The 19984-nt window shown below is 35.6% G+C and overlaps 1 protein-coding gene across 6 annotated transcripts in view; it reads left to right on the top strand.

The window, feature by feature from the left end:
• The window catches only part of LOC132140432 (centrosomal protein of 112 kDa-like), a 227079-nt gene that overhangs the window by 145673 nt on the left and 61422 nt on the right, over positions 1-19984 (top strand). For all 6 annotated transcript variants that reach the window (XM_059549213.1, XM_059549250.1, XM_059549233.1 and 3 more), the window contains one exon: positions 11942-12004. In XM_059549213.1, coding sequence (XP_059405196.1) covers positions 11942-12004 — 63 coding nt within the window. The remainder of the gene's footprint in view (positions 1-11941; positions 12005-19984) is intronic.

The raw sequence follows: 19984 nt of genomic DNA, 5'->3' as shown, positions 1-19984 counted from the left end.
GTAGATTCATGCACCAGCCCGAACAAGATGATTTCAGTTTATTTAGTATTCACATCCAAAGTAAAATGGCATATGAAGGCTGTTTATTTAGTATCATAGGGGCATTCACCCTAAAGATGGGCAGTTGTCCTAAAAGTAGTGTGTGTAATAAATCCCTGTTGAAAGAGCAGCCTTTCTTTGGTTTCCTCACTCTTTTTGGGCTCTTTTCATCTTTTCTCACATGCCCTCATCAGATCAACCCACTTGTTAACACCATCAGGATAGGCAGGGATTGAGATATACAGGTATCTCTAGCATGTACTCTTGAGCAGTTTTCATCTGCCAGCACTAAATGAGCAGGAATAGTTTGGAGGAGGATTTGGCTCTGTTTATGAGGATGACAGTTTGTCATGTTCCTTCAAATTGTGTTTTGTTTACAGACATATTCCTGATTCATGTTGTTTAACTTCATTCCTTGAGTATTTCCACTTTTGACTGATCAGTGTTTCTCAGATGATGCAACTTGAGAGTTTAACGTCAACGGGATTGGTCAATTCAGCTGTAGCTGGAGGTGCTGAAATGGATGTGGCTGGTTTCCTTTACTGTTTTCTGTTTGCCCCAAAGCCAGAGGCTAAAGGGATTGCCCTGATAAAAGGCACCAGCCTAACTTCCCTTATGGACGGGAGCTGTCAGACCAAACCTAGTGGCATAGATTTGACATGAGAGCAGTCTCAGAACATAGACCTGTATCACCACTCATGAATTGCTACAATGTGGCCATGTTCTCTTGCATTCAAAACAATACTTCAGCCAAAAATGAAAATTCTTATTCCAAAGCCATATTACTTTTTTTCCTTTAGTGGAACACAATAGGAGAAATGGTGAGGAATGTGCTCGTTGTCTTTCAATCTATAAAATAAGTAAACAAATACATAAATGTATAAAATAATTAAACATAATTAAATTCATACATACAATACAGACATGCACCATAACAGTATGATAAAATTAGTCCATATGACTTGGGCACTATGTTCCAAGTCTTCTAAAGTCATACAATGGTTTTGTGCTCCCAAATTTGTTCTTTATTTTGACCAAAGTTGGCAGAATATTATTCTGTAATTTGTTTCATTTATTATTATTATTTTTATTTTTTTATTATTATTATTATTTCCCAATTATTGTGTTTTCCATTTTATTTTTTGGGGGTTTTGTTTTAATAGTTAAATTACATTTTAATAATAAAAAAAATGTCAAACCAATTGAAATGATGAAAAAGTTCAATACTAATTTATTAATATTTTAATAATAGTAGCGGCTAAAGGATTTTTTTTCAGACACTCTGTATTAATTGTTCTGGATTTGTTGTTTTATGGTGTTTTATGCACATTCATTATCAATAATAATAGTAATCAAATTGATGCATAAAACTTGAACAAATTGTTCAGTCTTTTAAAATTTAATCAAATGAAATGGTTAAATGCTGTGAAATGTCATTCAGAGCAGTTCTGGAGATTGTGGAAACACCACAAATGTCACATGTGCTTGAGCGTGTGTAGTAAAACCCAGCAGTCATGCAGAACAAGCAGACTTCTTGTTTCAAAAGAAATCCTTTGCCGTTTAACATTAACTTATTGCGATTTAAGTGTACAACCCTACTTTTAGTTTATTCAATCAAATTTTGCCACATTCTCTGACATTCCACACTATACAGTAAATTCAATTTTTACGTCTAGATTATGAGATTCATTCCATGCATTCCACATCAGTCACTGGACCCTACTTCTGTGTTCTTATTGTTATATTCTTTCTCTCATACAAATATAATTCTGTAGTGCCACTGCATCTGCTTCTAGCTACATGGTTTCTGTACATGCGTGAGATCACCATGGTAACAAGATGTGCGGCATGCAACTGATGCTGTTATTTTTGTTTCCTCACTGTGACAAAGAACAAGAGAAAAGTGCAAGACAGAGGTAGTGGTACTGTGAGAGATAATGCTTTGAAAAGGCAGCATGTGGTTTTCTGTGCCATTCGTCTGCAGCTTAACAAGATGTAAATCGAAGAGCCATGTGTGGCGAAAGCAACCAAATCTACGCTAGCTGAAAAGAATGTAAATATGAAGTGTATTTGTGAATGATCCAGGAGGAAGTTGTCAGAATGTTTCACCTGCCTTCTGTTTACACAGTGTTTGCCCTCCATCCACAGACATCCACCCAGAAGCTTTCACTGCTAGCTAGTATTACAGAGATGTGACATATCTCAAAGTCCGCTATCCCAGAATGCCTGCTGAGATGATCCAGACTGTTTTCAGTCATTACTTTGGCATTACTGTCTCGTTAATAATTTAATTCAAAGGAATGTTTCAGTGTAAATCCTTAATCCCACTTTAAATTGTGCCTTGTTTGTAAACGAATCCACGGTAAAATGAAGTGAACAAAGAACCGAGTTCAGTAACACTTTACAATAAGGTTCATTAGTTAACATCAGTTAACTACTTTAGTTTAACATAAACTAAGAATGAACAATACTTCTACAGCAGTTAGTAATCTTAAATTCAACATTTACTAATGCATTATTAAAACAAAAAGTTGTGCTTGTTAACATTAGTTAATGCACTGTGAATTAATATGAACAATGAACGACTGTATTTTCATTAACTAACATTAACATTAGCCTCATTAGCATCATCTCATAAACACCACGTGGGCGGGGCTAAAAGTCAGTGATGTAGAATCGTGGGTGGGGCTAAACAGCAGTGATGTAGAAGTAGGCGTTGATCTTCTTGATGAGAAAGTTTTGAGTTCTGAAACGTACAGGACCTTTTTTATAGTACAATGACCTCTTATGTCAAAAGATCAAGGGAATTTTAGTTACTCAGTTCATGACCCCTTTAAATTGTATTTAACCCAAATCAAAAGTGCATTTCTTGAAAAATGTCATATACATTTTAACATTGAAACAAATGGAACGGTTTGCATAAGATTATGACCACGAACATGAACACAATTGAGCAACAGCAGAATTATAAAGTCTGTTGCACGTAAAAGCTTTAGCTCAGTTAAGAAACTGGCAGGAAAGCGGTCAAGATTATTGCATGTACACATTGCATAATGAAATGCACCTGTTGACTAAGATGGAAGTGGCATCGGTACAAGATTTCCATTGAGCAGTGACAGGAGGGATTACAGCGAATCGGGCCCGAGAACATGGCTGCTGCTGCTGTCTTGGAGAACGTGGTAAACACACGCTCACTTCAAAGACACATCAATACACCCAGCTCCCCCACGGCATGTCTGTCAGCTGTCATTCTGCCCAAACTTTGGATGTTGCCCCTTTTTTAACTTTATTTATTTTTTGTTAATGTGTCACCACCATTTTTAGTCTCTGTTTAACACTATGATTCATATTTTCTCTCTCTCTTTCACTGCTGACGGAAGATGGTGGATGTTGTTGTCATTGTTTGTCTTCACTTTTTGTCCCTGCAAACTTATTAATTTCTGTCAACCGGTTTCTCTGCCATTTGGAGATACACCAAATCCCATTATTTTTGGTCATGGATTACAGAGAGCAAAACAGTGGGAGAATATGATCAAAGACACCTCCCCATCACCTCGGAGTGGCAGATCGAAAGAGGGAAATGGAGCTTAATAGCAGAAAATCAGATTTAGACCAGCCAGGCATGTGGATGGATTTGGTGATTCTATTTTTCTTTCTTCTGCGGAGATGAAAGTTACGCTGTTTTCCCCCCATCCTTCAGTCTTCTCATTCTTTTTCTCTCAGTATGGCTGGGAAAGTCGGTGACACAGGAAGAGACTGCCACAGACCGGCAGTGTAGAGCTGTGGAGAGCTCTCTGGCTTTAGAGCGCTTTAAAACACATCCACAATGCCACCGGCCACTCTTTCAGAGACTTTAACATCACCCTTGAACAGAAATTTTCAACTTAGTGTTTTACAGGCTGACTTTTGACAGTTGACATGAGGTGTGGTCCATATAGCAGCTTTATTTGACCAAGAACAGTTAGTAAGGCATAATGCACAATGAGCTAGTTATCACAAAATAAACCCATGGTGATCTCCATGAACCTCATGATCACAGATTTTTGCAATAATGAGCAGCTAAATATACCGTACACAGCTACTTCCCAAAAAAAAAAAATAATAATGCTTAAGGAAGCAACTGTAAAAAAAAAAATTTAAATAACCAGCTTTAAGAACTTTGCCATGGTAGCAACTTTATATTGCGGATTTAAATTAAAATTGCAATTAAAAAATACATGTATTTCATTAATGGAAATAAGGTTGTAATAGAAAAACATGATACCAAAATAAAGCAATACACATTCATTTAATAAAATATAATTTAAAATTATAATGAAATACATTAAATCTTTTCACCATATAGAGTAAGAGAACTGTTATCATTCAATTTCATAATTTTTACAGTGTGCTGTGACAACCAGCACAATGGTCATTATTCAGAAATATGACTGTTTGAATGCTGCACCTGATCAATCCTGAGACCTGTATAATAATATTGGATTTGCTTTGTTAAAGAGCCAGTATTGAAGTTCACAAAGTCTAAAACATGACTATTGGCCAGTCAACTGCAGGTTGCAATTTTGAGAAAGTTCTTGCATTTATTGTATAAGATATGGAGCAGACGGTCTGTGAATGGCAAATCTGTGGGCTTTCCATTTGCAGCTAAGACCATCCTCCAGCTATCACCAAATGGAAGTGCTAGAAAAAACAATGCATGATGGCACAAAGTCCACATGTCAACAGGAACTTGATCAATATTGAGTGATCACTCTGGAGACTCAGCTCTTTTTTCCTTCTCCAGCTGAAGGGCAATGATAGATGGTGTTGTGCAGCCGTCAGTGTTTTCTGCTCAAAGTGGATGGTTTACAACTATAAAGTTGAAGGTTTGCCGTTATTTACAGGTCAGCTCTCCACACTTAATAATTATTGATGAAGCTGACACGAGGAAAGCTGGCCGCCCCTTGTCAGAAGGCTTTAATCACACTACCAGATGGTGATGGAGGCTCTAGGGTCACCAGCCAAATAAAAGGCTCTTATTGAATGCCTAAGCTGGCCTTTGTAGTGTTGACCCTGGCGGCAAATCAGCACCCAAGGTCATCGCATGGGATGAATTGCAGGAGGTCCTTAAAACATGAGAGGCCAGCAAACTCCCCAGCAGCCTAAATCCTCACGCAAATGCATTCATAGCTATGTTCCCTGATCCCTACCGCCAGTCCACTGATCCACCTGCTAACAGAGGTGTGACAGATCCCTGCCCAAAAACAGATTTGGAAGCCATGATGAAAATCAAACAGTCCTAGCCACACAGCACACACAGGCTGGGGGTGTAGCCACACCTGCCAGTTTAATACGTGATGGCACTTTTAAATAGGACGAGGAAGGACAAGTGAGGATTGATCTGTTTTTCATTAGCATGGTGTCACCTTCACTGACTTGGTTTGTTCACAATAGGGCTGAGCAATATAGATAAAAAATACATCTCAGTAGTTTTTAGCCTTTTGATGATTTCCAATATACATTGCCATATTTATTTGACTGATGTTTGCATGCATTTTTTGTTTGTTTTCATTCAGATAAATATTTTAAGAAAGTGTTGGTAGCACTTTATTTTAAGGGGTCCTTGTTACACATTGCATGCACTTACTATTATAATAACAATAAATTATGCATAATTACATGCAAGTAACCCTGAGCAAAACCCCAATCCTAGCCCTAACCATACAGTAAGTACATGTAGTTAGTATTACTTAGTACGTAAATGTATAATTACACTGTAACATGTTGTTTACTAAAAAATTTTTTTTAATTGTAACACAAGAGGATGTTTATTAGAATCTTCACACTTCTCTTTTTTCAATGCAATAATAATCAGCAAAGATCAGCATTTAAAAGTAGTTCATATGACTTTTTATATATTTTGTATTCTATATTCTGAAGTTATATGATTGTGAAAAATTATTTTTCCCTCTTTTAATAGTAGTTTGTCTTGTAATTCAAGTTTTCTACAACTGACTAAATGTTTTTTGAAGCTCGAGTATGTGTATTCTCAGTTATGTATAATACGATTTTAAAGACTGAATAATTACTATAAGAAATAAGTAAAATTGTCTTCAATAGGTACTATTTGGTAATGTGATCAAACTTGGTAATTCTTATAGCACTTTGACTTGCTTGAGGTATGCAACTGGCATGACTTAACTTGTCTAGCTTAATTATGACTTGCATTTCTTTCTTACTCCCACCCAAGCTTTTATAATATTGTGAGAGATTTTTTCTTCCTTTTATGGAGTTTATTGACCTCTGATCTCAGTATGGTTTCATTGTATGAAAAAGTACGACTCATACTGATTTGAAAACAACATGAGGATAAGTAAATGATGACAATTTTCATTTTGGGTGAACTGATGTTTGTGTATGCTCAGTATTCACGGTGCTATCTCTTTACCTGACTCCAGGAACAAATAAATCCAAGGCAGTTTAGATACTTGAGAATACCCGTTGCTTTTAAAACCATGTTTACAGAAAAAGTCATCCTCTCCAAGCAACACAATCCAATGCCACACTCGCCAAAAATCTCTAAACACATGCTGCAAAATTGTGGAAAAATGCCTGCCAGCCTTGTACTTATTACACTATCAAACCTAATTGTTCCTGTTTTTAAAAAAAAATTAATAATTATGTGTGCTTATGTTTATTTTCCTTCTGTTTTAATGTGTATGGTTAGAAGGGTGAGTATAGTGATTGCTCAGCTACAGAATTAGATTGTTAATGAAGGTTGGCTTAGCGCTACATGCTTTGTGCTTTCAAAAACAGTAACGTTCAAATACAGCGTTCACACTTCAAAGGCCGTGGACTCACACCGGCAATATTTTGAAGCGATTGCAGCACCTAATAGAAGCTCAAAGCGCCTGTAGCTCTAAGATGCCTTTGGCAAGGTACAGACATTTGCTTGTAAACACACATAAAGCAGTCCAAATGCTTCATTTATCCATGCTTTCCCAACTTTCTTACTGTTTGTGTTTTTCCATATTTAGTGCAGATCCATTAGGCACCCTCTGTTCATTGGATCCTCTCTACTTTGATCAGTGTTAGCATGTTACAGGATTAGTTCTTTAACCCTTAAAGACCTAGAACATTTTTGGGGCACCTGACACACCTGCACTTTTCTTTGTTTTTCAGACCTATTCTAGCAGTCGGCATCAAGTGCCATATATCATTATAAACAGGAGGACTTACAGTTTAAGTTTAACTAATTCAAAGTCTCAATTTTACTTTCTTTTTCTCAAAGAATGAATGAAATTACAGAATTTTCAGAAAAATGCAAGCAACACTTGGGAGTTTTTTACTGTGTACTCAAATGGGAACTCCTAAAGTTTGGATATTTTTCTTTAGAAAGTTGTGTCTGGGTGTTTTACACTTCCAAATAAAATTTTGTTTAGATATACCATTCCCCAAGCAAATTATAGCCATTTATTACAATATTGTTATCTGCGCTTTTAAGTAAAAAAAAAACAGGCCTATTTCATTAACTAACAATAGAGATGTGTCCAAAAACATTTTAATGAGTAAAGAAAATGGAAAGAGTGTTATTTGATAACAAAACCAAACAAAACAAGTTTTTTTCTTCTTCTGAGAAATATATTTTCAATCTGAGTATGAACTATAAACTTAAACTATGCAGCATAGGCTATAGTAAAACAATTGTACAAAACAATAGTGCAAAAACTACACAAAATGAGTGAGAAATATTCGGAGTGCAATAGAAAAAATATTTTTGAACTATATATTTTGCATAATTATTTAATTATAATAGACATAATATAAATTAGAGATCCGATGGCTGTAATATGACTCAGAATCGATTTTACCGGGACATCGCCTAGCAACTCAAAACATAAATTCCAGTGCTTTATCAGATATGTACCACTGTTTCATCCTTGGTTTTGATTTGTTTTATGTCAAAGTTCTCTGTCGTGTGTTTTTTTGTGCTTTTTCAGAGAGTTTTCTCATGCAAATGTGTTATTTTGTGTTTGTATCCATGCACTCGCGACAGACTTCACTTTCAATTTGTGTTCGTTCATATTTCAAAAGCAATATGTTAAGTAGTAGTTCAAATGACTACTTATTGGTTGAATATGGGCTCGGGGGATGGGACTATGCGTCAACAATAATTTCTGTTTGGCTCAGAGGAACGAAAGCATTGGTTTCTTCTGACGAATCAATGTTGTCAAAATGTGATGACATAATCACGTGCACTACGGCATCTCTGAATATCCAAATGAGATAAATAGGATATCTCGAAACGTGGAGAATCTCTGCTTTACATCACTTTTTAAAGCATTCAGATTGGATTAGCGGTTCAAAAGTTATTAAACATTTAAAAACAACAGTTATTTTTATAGGCTATATCGGTCTTTGAGGGTAAAAAAAAAAAGGAAAATTGTCATCATTTACTCATGTTGTCTTTCATGGAAGACTGAAAAAATATTCACGCTCAGGGGTGTAGCCATTATTTCAAAAGTAAGGTGGACAGAAATGACAAATAATACCTTTTTTAATACACAGGTTTTATTTATAGGTTTTGTTATTATTATAATTATTGTTGTTGTCTTTTAATTGAGATTTGACTTTTAATTTATTTAAGAAATTAATGGCCAGATGTACTAAACAGGGCAAATTAGCATTATAGTGCAATTCCATAAAGCGCAGATGGGAGGGGAAAATTCTGCATGTGATTTACTGATAATGCACACATTGATGAACACAGACACTCTTATTAAATGTAGCATTATTTTTCTAGCATACGGAACTGACAAATTTCAATTATTGTGTGATTTAGTAGCAAATTGAAGAAAAGTTTGTGACTTAAAATTCTACAAAATATTCTGACAAAATCAGATTTCTTAATAATTTGATATTTTATAATAGAGAAAATGTATAAATGAATGACTGATAAGCCAATAAATGCTCCTCTGCTGCTGTCTACAGGTTATAATTGTGATTTTATGTACTTATCTTACATAAGTGTTTGTTTACCACAAAGTAGGCTGTATTTTGTTCATCCCATTAAAAATAACATTCAAACTGGATCATCATAGAGCTTTAAAAAATAGTTGTGTGAAATGCTTGAAAGTCATTGAAAAGTGCTTGAATTTCTCTCTCAAAAAGTTGTACAAACCCTGAAATGAATGATATAATGCATTTGACTATTTCTACCACAAAACCATGGTTACAGTTAGCGTTTCCATTTCTGGTCTCCTGATGTATGTCGACACTGTTTATAACAGAGATTTCTGTGCAGAATTTGAATGATTCTCACTAGAACTGGCAGCAAACTTATAAATATGCGGTGAATTCAAACTTTTTTCACTGTATCTCGCAACACTGTTGCATCTGTGCAGTAACAGTGTCACAAAATCAACTCTGGCTCCTGAGGAAACCTGTTCTGAGCTCGGACTGGTTGTTCATAAAGGCTGAAATGTGCCCAGATTTTAATGTAGTTGGAGATTTTAAATTACTCACACTTGTGTCTTGCCTCCCTCTTCCATTGTATGCTACTGCGACATATATTAGAAAAGCATCAGCATGTTATAATAGGTTATGGTCTATTACTGAACTGATACAGAATCATCCTTGTCTGCATCGCAGTGCATCGTAGAAACACCAAAAACATATAGTGACCAGGCATTGCACCAAAATAGTCAATAAAATTAGCATAAAATTGTATTCATGCACTATATTCTAAGTCTGTATTCTATTATCTTTTTGTGAGTCATTTTATGGACTGGCCATCCATCCAGGATTTAGGTCCACAATTATACAAACATTTCCTTTTGATGGTAAGTTAAGATAATTTTGAGTTTTCAGTGTTGGTGTAAATGTTCTTTTTAAGAAAATTCATAAAAGGAAGATATTTGACACTCAAAATGTCATTCACACAAAGTTCCCCATTACCCATGGATAGAATTAAAGGAACACTACACTATTTTTGAAAACAGGCTAATTTTCCAACTTGCCTAGAGTTGCCTAAACAGTTGAGTTTTACCGTTTTCGAATCCATTCAGCCAATCTCCAGGTCTGGCAGTAGCACTTTTAGCTTAGCTTAGCATAGATCATTGAATCTGATCAGACCGTTAGCGTATCGCTCAAAAATAGCCCAAGAGTTTTGATATTTTTCCTATTTAAAACTTGACTCTTCTGTAGTTACATCATGTACTAAGACCGATGGAAAACTAAAAGTTGCGATTTTTCTAGGCCGATATGACTATGATATGATCATTCCGGCATAGTAAACAAGTAATACCATTGCACCTGCTGCACCCATAGTACGGCTACGAAGTCCCTTGATTATTACGCTGGAATGAGAGTATAATCTGTAGTTATATCTGCCACATGACCCGGAGATCGGCTGAATGGATTTACAAAGGGTAAAACTCAACTGTTGAGTTGGAAAATGAACCTTTTTCAAAAATAGTGGTGTCTTCCTTTAAGGAAATGTATGGTCTCTATAGCAACACAAGCAGCAAAAAAAAAAACGTAAGAATATCCTTTTTGTAGATGCTAGAGTTGCCTTGTTTCTCTCATCAGTGTAAAAGGCTCGGGGACATACAGTAACTGACAGGATGAGAGAGGTAGGGCCCAGGATGGATCTGCTTGTGGGTTTGCTGGTCTGTATGTATGTGTGTATTTTAGCAGTGGCTCATGTGTTGATGCCTCTGGACCAATGCATCAGTAGCATCAACATCAACTTCACCTGCATGTGCATCTGATCACTTTACATATTTTATTGAGGGCTTTTCACACTAGAGATTTGACATCATAAACTTGAGTTCATTGTGTTAGTGTGGAAGCTGTGGTGTCAACATTATGAGGACTTTCACAAGATTAGATCTTAAAAAACAACATGTGTATTCTCAAAAAACAGATTTTTGCAAACCGCATCTGATCAATTGATTGGCTCAAAAGTAATTTAGGTCACACTTTTATGTGGCTTTGTGTACCAGCCAAGCAACTGCCATTGAAAGGAATGAGAATGCTAATGGTTAACTCTCTATCTAGGTATGTGTTAAGAAGATTTTTTTGTTATCTGTGTCCATCTATGACACTACCTTACCCTATTTTAGATATCATTGGCCAAGACGGACTCTTTGAGTCCTATCTTTACAAGTTTATGATAGGTAGGAAGCATTACAGTGGTGAATTGCTACTCAGAGTGCCAACATAACACACTGCAGTAAAGAATTTTTTATTTATTTTTTTCAGTCTCTTACTAGTATGGTCACAATTTATTGTAAGGTCCAAATCTCACTATTAACAAACAGGTATATACAACTGTTGCCTAAAACTCCTAATTTGATGCTTATTAACAGTAAGGTAGTTGTTAAGTTTATTTATTGGGTAAAATTAGAGATGTAGAATATAGTCATGCAGAATATGTGCTTTATAAGCATTAATAAACAGCCAATTTGTTAATAAAAGGCATGATGAACTGATTAATAGTGATTAATAATGAGAATTGGTCACTATACTAAATTATCACTAATATATAAGTTTATTAGTGAGCATGCAACAAAAGCACATCTGGCTCTTCACAACAAAAATAAATTTAAAAACCTCATATAGTCATTTATCTCTGTTTTTTGTTGCTTTTTTTCATGTCATATCCTTGTTTTGCAGATAACACTGTGATATTGTTTTCTCTCTTCCTGTTAAGTGGTGATAAGTTGGCTTCTGATGAAAGGCCCATGTGCTATTGTGGTGTCAGGCCTGGCCCTGAGCCCAGAGCTCCAGCCACACGCATGCCAACATGCCTGCCAGTCGCAGAGGTCACGGCAAGGCGACTCTCTCAGCCGATCCGGTGTCATATGTCTGCACTCTCTGTTTCTAACACCCTCCTCTCCTGTGTTCTCTTTCATTACAGACCAACAGCAGGTTGAAGCATCTTGAGAAGGAATATAATCAGAAGCTGGCCAAGTCTGCACAGGTAAACACGATTGTTTGAATGTTCTGAGGGAAGCTTAAAAGGAAGGAAAAACACTATGTCCTGCTTTTCAGTCCAGATAGATAGACCGATAGATAGATATGCTCATGTGTAATCTTTATTTCTAGAGCAATTCGTGCATAATGCATTTGCAAACATATGTGCATTAATTCATGTTCATTCCCTCAAATATGTGGGTGTGATGTTGGGTATTGTTTTTCTTTACCTGTCTTCGCCTTGTCTTATTCACACTCTGTATTGTATGTTTTCAGTTTCTACTGTATGTAGATGTGAGTGCATTTTCGCATGTTCTTTGGGAACAAAAAAAATAGTACTTTAGTGTCACAAAAATATTATATCAGTGATTGTATGACATTATACAGCCTTATAAGCAAGTGAGCTGAGCTAATAATTAAAACATCAAAGATGCTCCCCTAGAATGCCCTCCATCTAAGTCTGATTCACTTGAGCTAATCGGTTTGTTCATTTCAATGAAACGTTTCAAAAATCAACTAATTTAAGTTATCATTCAGTGCAGTAGTGTTCCCAGAAGTCAAGTGTTTTTTTTCAAAGAAAAATTATAATATAATTAATATTAATTATATTAATACTAAAATATATTAATACATTGTTACACACTCACAAAAAAACACTTAATAAATTCAGTTATTTTACTTTCTCTATATTAAAGATATATATTAATGTGATAATATTTCACAATATTACTAATTTTATATTTTTATTTAAACAAAGAGCAGGCAAAAGCACACACATCGATCACAACTGGGTGCTCGACTAAAAAACAATTGGAAAGATTTTTAAATGTAAAGTTGGCAACACCAAAGCTCCAAAATTATAAAAAAAAATATTTATTAACAAAACTGTGACATAGCGGATGTGATGTTTCGAGCACGCAGGCTCTTCATCAGACAAATTAACAACACTGATGTACCAATCTTTAAAGGCCTACCTTCAGGTGATTAAAGGTCACATGACCGTGCAATGTCATCATGATAATAATAATAATAACAAAACAATGACATATCAAGCAAGGACAAAAACAAAGAATAAATAAATAAATACTGGGTGGTGTTGGCGCAGTGGATTAAACCCCTTCCCTGTGGTAGAGACCCGGGTTCGAATCCACTGTGAGACACCAATGTATCCCTGAGCAAGACACTTAACCCCTAGTTGCTCCAGAAGCGTGCGACCTCTGACATATATAGCATTTGTATGTCGCTTTGGATAAAAGCATCAGCTAAATGAATAAATGTAATGTAAATGTAAATAACAAAACAAAACATATGAAGCTATGCAAAATACAAAAATATAATAAAACAATTCTCGACATTCAATTACATTAAATGATACCTGCCTACATACATAAATTCAGCTAATACCCACAAAATGTTTATTATATATAAATAGATCTCGTGTTTAAAGAAATGGACGAAAATCAAAGTCCTGATTTAATCCTCTAGGGGACAACGTGTGTATAAATCCAAAAGGCTTAACACTGTAAAAGCAATTTGTTGATATCACCTGTGCGATGCAGACATTTAACTACTAAAGAGTGGAAACTGAGTGTCCCAAATCTGCAAAGTGCTGTGCTACTAGACTTTTTGGATTGCAATGTATAATTTCACATCGATGTTCAGAAATGCGAGTTTTGTCAAGTTAAGTCAAGTCACCTTTATTTATATAGCGCTTTAAACAAAATACATTACGTCAAAGCAACTGAACAACATTCATTAGGAAAACAGTGCGTCAATAATGCAAAATGATAGTTAAAGGCAGTTCATCACTGGATTCAGTTATGTCATCTCTGTTCAGTTAAATAGTGTCTGTGCATTTATTTGCAATCAAGTCAACGATATCGCTGTAGATGAAGTGACCCCAACTAAGCAAGCCAGAGGCGACAGCGGCAAGGAACCGAAACTCCATCGGTGACAGAATGGAGAAAAAAACCTTGGGAGAAACCAGGCTCAGTTGGGGGGCCAGTTCTCCTCTGACCAGTTTTGTCTGCTAGTCTTACCAATTTAACATAATCCGCAGGGGCAACGCAACAGGTTAATGACATTAGCCTTCTTACACAAAAGAGTGCCTCAAATTTTTACAATTTTACCCGTGTGAGTGTAAATGCCTACGTCTTATATGTGAAATTGTACTGTTGACAGTTACCACATCTGTAATTTCTATATGGTATTTTGTTCAAGAAATTTGGAGCAGGTTTCAAATCAGCTCTGACCAAAATATTTTAGAGATTAGGTGTTTTCTTATACATTAAAAGAGGTGGTTTGTCAAAATATTTATTGAGGTTGGGATCACTCTCTACAATATGCCAATGTTTCAATAAAATATCAATGTCCTTCGAAACAGGCAAAAATGAGCTATAACCATATTCTACTGTTTTTTTTAGAAAAACAACTATGAAACACAGCATAAGAGCATAATATATACAGTATATAAAAATGTACCAACCCCAACATTTTGAATAGTTGTGTACATATGATAGATATATTTGTGTAAAATACTGCTTTTTAATGCTGCTGATTTCCTTCACTTATGTTTGTTAGAGTTAACATGTTCATTGTGGTATTTTTGTTTAATTTTGTAGTGTGTAGTGTTTGGTTCTGTTGCTATAAGGCAGGGGTGCCCAATTCCTGCAAAGTTCAGCTCCAACCCTTACCTGCGTACCCCCAAAGCCACAATGTTAGCATTAGCTGCTACACACTTTTGGCTAAAGGTTGTAGACTTTCCTTCCAGTGGCTTTATCAAGAGTCTTGTTTGTTAAAGTGGCGCTGATATAACTGCTAAAATAATAAATAGAAAATAGCTAGATCTTAAATGATGGCTCATTAACATCATTGATATATCATCAATGTTAAAGCATTAAGCCATAATAGACGTAACAGTAACTCTGTAAAGCTTAAAACAATTTCTTTGAAACAATGTGTATTGTGAAGAGCGCTTCACAAATAATCAAGAACAAGATTCCTTACTAAGAGATACTGAACAAGGAAACCGTTTTGGTTAGGTTGTTTACCTCACTTTCACCATTTTGTTGCTTCAGTGCTTAGAAAGCTGAAAAATCAGCTATGATTGCTGATAATTCATATGATGTGTTCTGAAGTTAGATCATGTAAACACAGTATAATATAAAATGTATAAATTAACTACTACTCAGTCTCTACTGTAGCACCTGTGCCCTAAAATCCCACAATGCGTCATGTTGCTGACATTAGGTTCCTGTTCACTATACAATGAATTTCATGCAAGGGTCAAAGCTTGCCATGACTCTTGTTTTGAGACGTGTTAAAGCCTTGATGCAAGTCAATTTAAACCAGATCATTTTTTGTTCCAAATAAATAATATTGATCTGTTATATTAATTATACATAAATTTTCATGGTTCCCAATCCAGGTTCTGTTGTACCCCCAACTCTCTAATAAAACACACCTGATTCAACTTACCAGCTCACTAGTAGAGACTTCATGACCAGTTGGGAGAGACATCCGAAATATGTACTGTTGGGGGTACTCCAGGGCCAGGTTTGGGAAACACAGCAAATATATTTTTGGCGGGCACTTTTATCCAAAGCTATTTCATTCATTGTGTATACATTTCCCCAGTTCATGTACTCCCTGGGAATCAAACCCATGACCTTGGTTTTGTTAGTGCCATGCTCAACTGTTTGACTTCCAGGAACATTGCATAACTTTCTGTAAATAGCTTCAATGTAGTTTCTGTCATTTCTGCCATGCAGTGCATTTTCATGTTCTGTCATGTTTTAATTACTTGTGAAATAGAGTGAAAATAAGTGTATTCTATCAATTTGCTTTTACTTTAATTCGAGAGGATGTTCCCATTTGTATGTCCTCTGGTACTGCTCTAATTTCTATGATAAAACACTTTAACTTTAAATATTTTAACCGTCATTTCACACGTTATGTTATTCCATCATTTATCGAACAGGATATTTTACAGACAGATCAACTGATACCATGCAAATCACATAATTCAGGTCAGCAGGTCATCACAGATCAGGTGGTAATAATCGTTTATGCTTTTGTTTTCCTATTTAAAATTTGCGAATTGAGTAAAAGTAGAGCTACACGATTAATCGAATCGCGATTTTCAAAGGCTGCGATTTTTTTCCATGCGCAGCTTGTCAGTGAAGCACTGTTCTGTGATCAGTTGTAAATATTATGGGGTGGTGTTGGCGCAGTGGATAAGACACACGTCTTTGGCGTGAGAGACCCGGGTTCGAATCCACTGTGAGACACCAATGTGTCCCTGAGCAAGTCACTTAACCCCTAGTTGCTCCAGAGGTGTGCGACCTCTGACATATATAGCAATTGTAAGTCGCTTTGGATAAAAGCGTCAGCTAAATGAATAAATGTAAATGTAAATGTAAATACTGCTCCCTCCTCCCTACTGGTTCAATGCATGAAAATAGCGTTAAACACAAACAAACAAACATTAATTCAATGTGCCTAAACATGTGACTATGATAATAAATGTTTTTCAGTTCTTCAGGCCTTGTCGTGTATTTACTTTAGAATTAAGTATATGTATTTTGCAGTGCTAATCGTCATAGCCTTTATCCGAATACTATGAAATGATATTACGAAACGACAAAAGGATTTTATTTCAAACACTCAACTGATGTTAATGAGTAGGTTTGGAGTAAAAGCGTTATTAAATGTTGTCATTAAAGGTTCATTATATGTTTGGAAAGATGTTTGATGCATGTTTTTTTTTTTTTTCAAATGCGCATTATAACTGACTCTGTCATTTACTACTCAAGCATTTACTATTGATCATAGAGCCGTACTTCACTGACAAGCCGCACATAACAACTAAACATGAAACCAAACAATTTAATTGCGATTTTGATTCAATTTTGGTTAATTGTGCAGCTGTAAGTGACAGATTCTATTACTTATTTACAAAGACAGTAACTTTTTGCCACCTGCTGGTGTAGCGATGTAACCTGCCGAAAAAGGAAAATTCCCTCTACCAGTGGAAGGATACACACAGTGAAACGTCCCAGTGCTTTTGGACTGTATATCAGCACTCTTGGACACCGCTTTATCAAATTCAACATAATGTGTCAAAATAATGATCCAGATATAATAAGGACATTGAATGTACTGCCTAACATGAATGATCCATATGTTAGCTTTTTTTAAATAGCAATATCATTTATTTGTATTCAGTTTTAGTTACAATTTTGAAATAACAGGAATGACCCAGCTACTTTTTTGATAACTTTTGATGGACTGCAGATAATTACTTTATCAAGGCTGCTTGCCTTGTATGTAGTAAACTACTTTAAGTCATGAGAGGCAAACCAAAGTGTCAGAGAGGAGTCCTCAACATGTTTCCCCTCTGCCTCAATAACACAACTTGCCCTCTGAGGTGTTGCAGACACGTGCATTTCATTTTGCAGCCCCTGATAATACTCATACTCGACACTTGTTGCCCACTCTCTGGTTCCCGGTTGTGATTTCACACTCAGGTCACCACTAGGGTGTTCTGAGGGTGTCTGAGCACTTATCTCTCCTCTATATCCCATACTGAGGCCGGCCTCTGCTGTGTGTTGATTATATCATACATTAGATTGAATCTTCTCAGACTCAACGCCATTACACTCGCTCAGGTTCAGAAGAATAACCTTCATTCTCCTCTGTGTGTAAGATTAGCACAGAGCTGAACTCCTGTAGATGTTGTGGTCTGAGGTTGTGAGCCTCTCATAATTGCCTTGCATTACGTTAGTCCCAGCTCAAACGCTCACTCTTTTTTCATGGCCTTATTTTCAGTTCTCTCCACAACACAGAGCGCTGACAAGTAGATGTTGTGTGAAAACACAGGCCTATTAAATTACACAATGCTTGACATCAAAAGAACACACTTTGAGTGTGAGAGAAAAAGAGTTCACAGGCGTTTTCCCATTTCTAAATAACCTCTGAAAGGGCCAACGATGATTAATTCCTTTTTCGAGGCACAAATTTGGCATTCGCTGTATAAACATAGTTTTTCCTCTCTCGTGTTTCCCAATCGCATTTGGTGGGAACACATCTTTGTTTAATACACATTAAATGCGCCTCCTCCACACCAAAGAACACAGGCCTACTCCTCTTGTTAGGAACAATCCACCTAAAAGGAAAAAAATGTAAAAGTAGCATTATTTATTTAGTTATTGTATTTTCAATTTGTACTTTCAGTTTTTATATTACCTGTCACACTGTCTTTGTTAGTTTTAGTTTAGTTTTTAGTTCATAATAGTTTATAGTAACTAGTGTCATTTTAAAATAATTGAAAAATAAATAAATTGAAGAAAAAAAGCATGCAAATAAATTCAAACATCAATTCAATATCTACTATATCCTGAATATTATGAAATTTGAGATGGCCACCCACTGATGACATAATAATATGCAAATTAGATGAGTATATATTTACACCCCACATAAACTTTCGGTCATGCCCAACATTTTTCTAATTTACAGTAGATCTCTATCTTCACGCCACAAGCTTTTGAAATCTTGATGTCAAAATACAGCATTTTTTCCCCAAAAAAAAAGGGTTAACAGTATTAGCATTTCCATCAGCTATTTCAGTTTCAGTGGCATTTTCAGGTTTAATTGCATTTTTCAGCTGGGTTGTAATGGTTTAAAATTTTATTTTAGTTCATGTCATTTTTTGGACTGTCACTTTGTATGTAAAACAATATGAAAAATTTTGACAGTTTCACTTTTAATATGTCCGTTTTGGACTTGGAAGAGTAACCATGAAAGAATACATTTCTGCTGCTGCTGTGGCATCCCATAAGGCATTGCAAGGTTATATAGACAAGTGTCCTTTGAACTTCTGAAGCACATACTAACCAGTGCAATCAACAGACATCTCTCAGATGTGCCCAAAGCGGAGGAATTGCATATGAAGTGCACCAATTAAATCCATACCATGCCATACATTGTCTAGAGGGATCTCAGCTCTGGCTCTGAGGGTGCACTGTACTAGAGTGTTTTTAATTAGCATTTTGGAAATCCAGCTCCTCTTTGATTGACCTTTAATCTTGCTAGTGTTTGAAGCTCTCCAGCTAATGATGAGCAAGGTGTTGTCCAAACAGAGCTTTGCTTTCTACAGCTGTCCTTTCATTACCTCCATCATATAGATATGTATCCTAGAGCTGCTGCATTATTCATATTTATTAATGTGCATATGAAGACACCACATCTCTGTGGTTTTCACATTTCATATATGTTAAAATAAATTATGTTGCTTATTTTTCAAACATTAACAATAGTAACCACCAATATACTATAGTTACGGTTACTTTTACTGTTTTGACTAGAATATTGTGATGTAAATTTAGTAATGCACTATACTTTAGTGCATACTACTAAAGTAATCTGATCAAGTTATAGATGATACCCCTAAACTCGTGTCACGATGTGGCTGTGGTTTTTTTCAATATTTTTTTTATTTTCAATGTGCTTCAGATCTACTCCAGTATGTCTGATTAAATAATTTTATTTACGGGTTTTTTGTTATGTATTTAAATAACTTGATGATACCTTCTAAACTAGAGGTGTAGTATTGGTAACACTTTAGTATAGGGGTCAATTCTCACTATTAACTAATTGCTTATTAGTATGCCTATTATCAACATATTGGCTGTTTATTAGTACTTATAAAGCAAATATTCAGCATGACCATATTCTACATCCCTAATCCTAACCAATACCTAATCTTAAGAGCTTCCTTATTATTAATAATTAAGCAGTATATGAGGAGATAATTGTGGCAAAGGTTGTAGTAAATAGTTTGTTAATCACGAGAATTGCACTCTATTTAAAATAGAGTGTGACCAAAAACTCCATAGACTTACATTGAAGAATCTGACCAGAATACCATACTTTGTAACTTGCAAGCTACCACTTGGAACACCAAGTTTTACGAATGACACTTACA

Source organism: Carassius carassius, chromosome 1 (genome assembly GCF_963082965.1).
Source record: "Carassius carassius chromosome 1, fCarCar2.1, whole genome shotgun sequence".
In the NCBI taxonomy this organism is placed as follows: domain Eukaryota; kingdom Metazoa; phylum Chordata; class Actinopteri; order Cypriniformes; family Cyprinidae; genus Carassius; species Carassius carassius.
The sequence above is the reverse complement of the archived record's forward strand: the minus strand, read 5'-3'. Positions and strand labels throughout refer to the sequence as shown.